Source organism: Ursus arctos, unplaced genomic scaffold (genome assembly GCF_023065955.2).
Source record: "Ursus arctos isolate Adak ecotype North America unplaced genomic scaffold, UrsArc2.0 scaffold_24, whole genome shotgun sequence".
In the NCBI taxonomy this organism is placed as follows: domain Eukaryota; kingdom Metazoa; phylum Chordata; class Mammalia; order Carnivora; family Ursidae; genus Ursus; species Ursus arctos.
Window position 1 is genome coordinate 25144468 of NW_026622919.1, and position 6000 is coordinate 25150467.

General features: G+C 49.3%; 1 protein-coding gene across 1 annotated transcript; it reads right to left on the reverse strand.

Annotated features, from left to right (window-relative positions):
• Positions 1–302: 302 nt before the first annotated feature.
• On the reverse strand, positions 303–4569 carry TOB1 (transducer of ERBB2, 1). Its single transcript, XM_026513165.4, has 2 exons — positions 4179–4569; positions 303–2241 (listed from the first exon to the last, which is right to left on the reverse strand). Exon 2 carries the CDS (start codon positions 2095–2097, stop codon positions 1063–1065), a length of 1035 nt encoding a protein of 344 aa, XP_026368950.1. The 5' UTR covers positions 2098–2241; positions 4179–4569; the 3' UTR covers positions 303–1062.
• Positions 4570–6000: the final 1431 nt, after the last annotated feature.

Below are 6000 nucleotides of genomic sequence, written 5' to 3' on the forward strand. Positions count from 1 at the left end.
CAGGAAACAGGGTTGCCTAGCCTTAGCATAACCACCCCTATTCACAGGGAGACAGCTGGGGGCTGAAGAAAGTTGCTTAAAATATATAAATAAAGCCATCCCAAGCATTAGTCAGGTTGTGCGGTTTCGATAGGTCTTTTTATGTGGCAGACTGCTACTATCTGGCACAGGAGGAGGGCAACTCCTTTCCAGCATTCCTTCGTGATTCTAGGAGTCAGACCTTCCTGCAGCACTAGCATTGACATCTTAACTACAGAGGCAGCTCTTTGGCCAAGGCTTCAAAACAAAGACCACGACAGGCGTTTTTAATTTTAAAGAATTTTAATACAAACTTAATATAAACTATTTCAGTCCCTCTTAACATGTAAGACACTGACTCAAAATACTTTTATACCGTTTTTTTCAAGTATTGCACAATATAGGTACAAAATTAATATTTACGATTACATTTTCTTCCATAATATATAGCAAAAATCTTTAAACCTTTAACAGAAAATACATTTTTTTGAAAAAGCAAATATTCGTACATTTTAATTCCACCACTAAAGGAATATCCTGTACACAATTTTGAGAATAGTTGATGTCTTTAAGATGGATATTTTACAATTTCAGTAAAAAAAATACATGAAGCTGCTGCTGTCACAGGTCACTGTAGTAAAAAGATATAAATGCAATACCGTGTCGTAGAAACAATATATATATCCTCTGATATTTTACAAACTTTGTACTAAATTAAATTATACAATTAGAAAAGACCAATAAACCCACTTATTAGTGCCAATTTTTTATAAAAAAAAAATCAGCCATGTCCTTGCTATATCTTAAATACTGTAAGAGGCCATATCTGAGAGTATACTTTAAAATATACAGTCAGTATAAAATAACTTTGTGCTTGGTTGGCAAATGAAAAATGATGCAGGTTTTATTTTTGTAACCAAGCTTGAATGTATCCTTACTATAAGCTTAAAAAAAAAAGAAAATCTCAAGGAGGTGAGAAAAAAAAAAAAAATCCCCCTTGGGCCCGTGCATTTTAACTTGTACGATACATTTTTTTTTCCTTTTTTAGTTAGCCATAACAGGCTGGAATTGCTGGTTAGAATACTGCATGTTATTTAAGCTAAAATTCAAGCCATCTACAAAAGACTTCTCGTTTAGGCCTCCATAGGCCGCAAACACATCAAAGGCATTACTGTACTGGAGAGGACTGAGGTTAAGGGGGCTGTCACCTGGGAACATTCCACTGGTACTACTACCTTGACCCTGCATATTAGGAAAAATAAATTCCTTGGCATTAGGAGAAAGAGCGGAGGCTTTCTGCTGTTGCTGCGGCTGCGGTGGCGGCGGTGGCGGCGGCGGCTGGGATGGCTGCTGTGGCTGTGGCTGCTGCTGGCTGCCCAGGCCGAGCCCGTACAGAGAGTGCATTGAGGAAGAGATGGCTTTCTGCTTCAAGAGGTCATTCACATTCAAGCCGAGGTTGATAGGAGAAGTACGTGCAACCTTGTTGCTGCGGCCACTATTCTTCATTTTGGTAGAGCCGAACTTGGTGGCAGCAAAAGTGGCAGTGGTAAAGGTTAAAGGCTGGGTGGACCGGGGCATGAAGGTAGGGCTTACAGCAGCAGAGTGACCAAAGGGAGGCGACGGAGAGCTGGACACTGATGAGGCTGGGTCACTTATGGGCATAAAAACCTGGGCCTCTGGGTTAAAGCTGTTTTTGATCTCCTTATCCAACTCACATCCATTTTCATTATTATCATCCACATAAAGCACCTTCACTGGTCCCTTTTCACCAATCTGGTAGGAAACCTCAAATGGGTCGATCCAAACACTAAGATCCTGTGGCAGATTGCCACGAACATCATCAATGTCCAAACCACTCTCTTTGGATGCTTGTTCAATCACTGGGTCCACTTTCTCCCCTATGTGTATACATCTAAACCCTGATCCTTTGTATGGCTTTTCAGGATACCAGTGCCCTTCATATTTCTTCTTAAGAAGTCTTTCAAGCTCTTCACCAAAAATGTTGACACGTCTCCTGGGAAGCTTATTGTACAAATATGAAATAATAAAATTTAGTGCTACTTGGATTTCAAGCTGCATAGCTGCTATGCCACAAAGTGAGATTTGTGTTTCAACTTCCCCCACACACGCACACAAAAGTGTTCAGTTTGTGGCAGAGAAACAAATTTTCATTCAAAGTGCTGGTATTTTGTAGATTATCCTTCACCTTGAGCGGTCTTGCTCCTTAAAGAAAAACAAAACAAAACAAAAACAAACATGTCCAAATAAGATAAATCTAAGTCCCACAACCTCTTCTTACCCCCAGAGTAATTTTACTTTTGAAAAGGCCTAGAAAGTCAGAAAAATATAATCAGCACAAAATAAAGGAACATACAATAGAAAATTGTTTATTAAAGTTCAAAATCTCATGGGACAATTTAGGATTTACAGTTAAAACAATATATTTAACCCCATTATTTACTTTTTTCCTGAATAAAGCTCTAAATATATATATACATATATGTGTGTGTGTGTGTGTGTGTGTGTATATATCGAGCATATGTAGTGTATTTCTTCCCTCAGTTCTCACAAGAATATTTATTGGAAGCTCTACTCCGCACACCCATCCACCCACCTCCACACACATATATACCAGTTTTAGAAAGTGATCATATTCCTATTCACTAATTTAGAAGTGAATTCTATATTTCAGTTCATTCTGGATATATGCTGCTTAAATCTGCTGTATTGTTAAAGGTTTAGACATTTGAGAAGTTAGGAAAATTATTTTAATTTCCCAAGTACGTGATGCTAAAATTAAAAATACTAAATACTAAATGAATTGCCATCCTAGTGAACGATAATTATGAACCAAATTATCCTACATAGCTGCCGTCTTAAATATACTAAGGGTATACAATGTAATAATCGAGCTTCTCTATGCTTTTTCTTTTCAATGTGTATTTTTCAAAATGAGAAAATATCTCTTTGGCAGCAAATATAACAAAAGCTACAATTAATTTCAAAACTCTATTGATTATTCTCTTTAAAGGGCAGGGTTTCTGAGTTTTATTCTGATTTTCAAAACCACCTCCCTCCTTCACGATAAGAGAACAGCCGGAGAGGCTTGTACGATAAGGTCGACCTTTAAACGTTTGCTGGATCAGCATTGGGTGGGGATAAGAAAAGATCAAGGGCAAACAGAAGATATTTGCAAAAGGGATCTGTTTGTACACGGAGGTTGATTTAAAAGGACATTTAAAAAATCAAGTTAGTATTAATCCATCTGTTCCATTTTCCATATTCGTGGTGACAAAGGGAAAAGGATCCCTGGCTGCCCCCAAACTACACTTTGCAAGCCCAAAGCCTGAGTGCCGGCAAAGGCAGCTGATCAAGCCAAATTGCTTGACGGTGCAGCCGAGCGATATTCAGGCTCCGCGGAAGGTAGTTTTAAAGCAACGCCTTAAGACAGGAGCGTGAAGAATTACATAAACAGCCAGTTGGGTCTCATTAGATTTCTGCTCACAGCCCTCGGAGCCCAAGCGGTGGAGCAGCAGCAGCAAGAGGAGGAGGAGGAGAGAAGGAGGAGGAGGAGAAGAGGAGGAGGAGGAGGAGAAGAGGAGGAGGAGGAGGAGAAGAGTACAAGTCTCCTCCAAAAAGGAGGAGGAGGAAGGCCACGAGAAATGGCAAAGCAACCACTCGGGGCCGGGCACCGGGCAGGTCGGGGCGCCGGCCGCTCCGGGTCAGCCGCTCCCCTCCCCCCGCGGTAACCTGACCCGCCGCTCCCGCCCCCCGCCCCCCGCCCGAGGCTCCTGGGACCCGGCCAGAGCCCGGGGAGCACCGGCTCCCCCGCACCATTTTCTGTCCCGGGGGCCACTGGATCCGCGGACCCCATCGCCCCCCTCGAGCTCGCCGCTCCTCCCCGGCGCCCCAACCCCGGATTCTCGTCAGCTCGGCCCTGGCGGCCCTTCCCCGTTTACCCTCCCTGCCCGGGCCGAGCCCGACGCGCCGGCCGGCCCCGCCTCCAGGTCCCGGGCGCGCTGGGGCCCTCGGAGCCGCTCCCCTCGGAGCCAATCCTCTCCGCGCCCGGGCCGCGACGCCGCCGTCCCCGAGGGCCCGGGGCTCGACGCCGCTGTAGCCCCTCCGTCCCCGGACCCCGCCCGCCGCCCCTCGATACTTACGGGCTGTTTCCACCACAGACCCGGCCGCTGGGCGGGGGAGAAGGGGCGGCAGGGCGGGGGCTCGGGAGGGTCGGCAGCGGTCAGCAGGCTGAATGCAAGACGGCGCTGCCGGGCGGAGGACGGGGGCCTCGGCGCGGGCCTCGGGAACTCGCCCCCTGTGGCTCGGGGTGGCAGGGACAGGTCAGGCGAGCGCGCTCACTTCTCCACACAGCCCGGTGCCCGGCCCAGCGTCCCCGTAGTATGACCACTCCGCGCCGGGCCAGAGCTTCGCTCCTTCTGCCGCGGCGCGCGCCCCGCCTCTCGTTTTATAGTCTCCTCCCCGCCCCCATTCCCCTCCCGTAGGGGTGCGCGCGCGCCCGCCTCGCGTCACACAGCTCCGGGCCGCGTAACCATTCCCCGCCCTCCTGCCCCTCACCCCAAACCCTCGGTGGCGGCTCCGCCCCTGCCCTGCCCCTCGACGCCATTGGTCAGGTCCCGCCTGCCCATGTCCTGACGGGCGGCGGAGGGCCCCGAGCGCAAGGCCACACCCCTCGGGCTCCACGACGGCCAATGAATCGACGTCTGGAGACACTGTGGGCGGGATTAAGAGAAAACTGGGAAAGGGATTGGGGGAGAGAAGTGCCAGTGAGGGCGACAGTGGTGGGTGGGGCCGCTGACGCTTAGTCTAGGCGGAGAGTCCTGGAGAGAAGGGGGGAGGGGAGCGAGGCAGGTGGCGGAGCGGCGGGGAAGAACAGGGAGGAGAGCCCGAGGCCTCGAGAGGGAGGGGACGGTTTACAAAAAAATGCCCTACCCGAGTGGGACTGTGGCCCAGGAAAATCCCACTCGTGGACGAGCCACCAAATCGGCCTCCAGTGCACCCAGGAGTGCCTAGAGAAAGGGCGAACCGTGACACAGACTCGTGCACCCGATTAATTGAATATTAATCACCTCAGGGGCCTAGGCCAACTGCCACCCGGAGAGCGGCAACAGCAGAACCCAAAGCTGCCGAGCCAGGCTGGGGGTGGGGAAGGGCGACCACCTGGCCACACCTCCCGCCCAGGTGACAGTTTAACTGCCTCTGCATCCCACATCAGACCTCCCTGTGAGACCCGGCAGCAACTTGGACGTGGGGGTGGCTTGAAACTGTAAGAATCACATATTTTCCCCAATGTCCCGGCCCAGGCCTCCGTGCCAAATTGCGTACGTATTTAAGTATATATATGCATGCGTGTATTTCAAGTGTACTTTAACATAAATACACATAATACACCCAGTGCCTTCCTGTAATGTGCGTTTAAGATACTCTTCGGTTGAAATATGAGCGGGTAAATAGGGAGCGGGGAAAGAGAGGGACTCAAGGGAGGCGGGTAAGCACCCTTTTTCACAACCTGAGGCAGAGAAATACGCGAAGTTACATTGGGAGTGGAATCGACCTTCCCTCTCTGCTAAAAATATTACTCTCAGGTAGCAACGACGCCTGATTGGCCGCGCTTCTCCCTTAGCAACTAGGCGATTGGCTGTCTGGTATCCAGGAGACCGACGTCAAACTCGCACTGGGAAAAGGGGAGCGAAAGTCTAAGGAGAGGGAAGAGTGGGAGGGGGAGAAAGAGGAGCAATGAATGAAACGCCCAGCGCTGGCCTTCTCTCCCCTTTGCTCTGCACTCAAGAAGTGCTTCCTGGAAAAACACCAGTTGGGGCTCCGCCTTCCTCTTAAAACTGTGGGGCCTGCACTCTCAACCTGCTATAAGGAAGTTAAATCGCAACTCCCCGCAGAGTGGGGTGTCGGCGGAGCCGGCTGTGTAGACCAGCCGTGCTCCTTGCACGCACACCCGCTTTAGGTGTT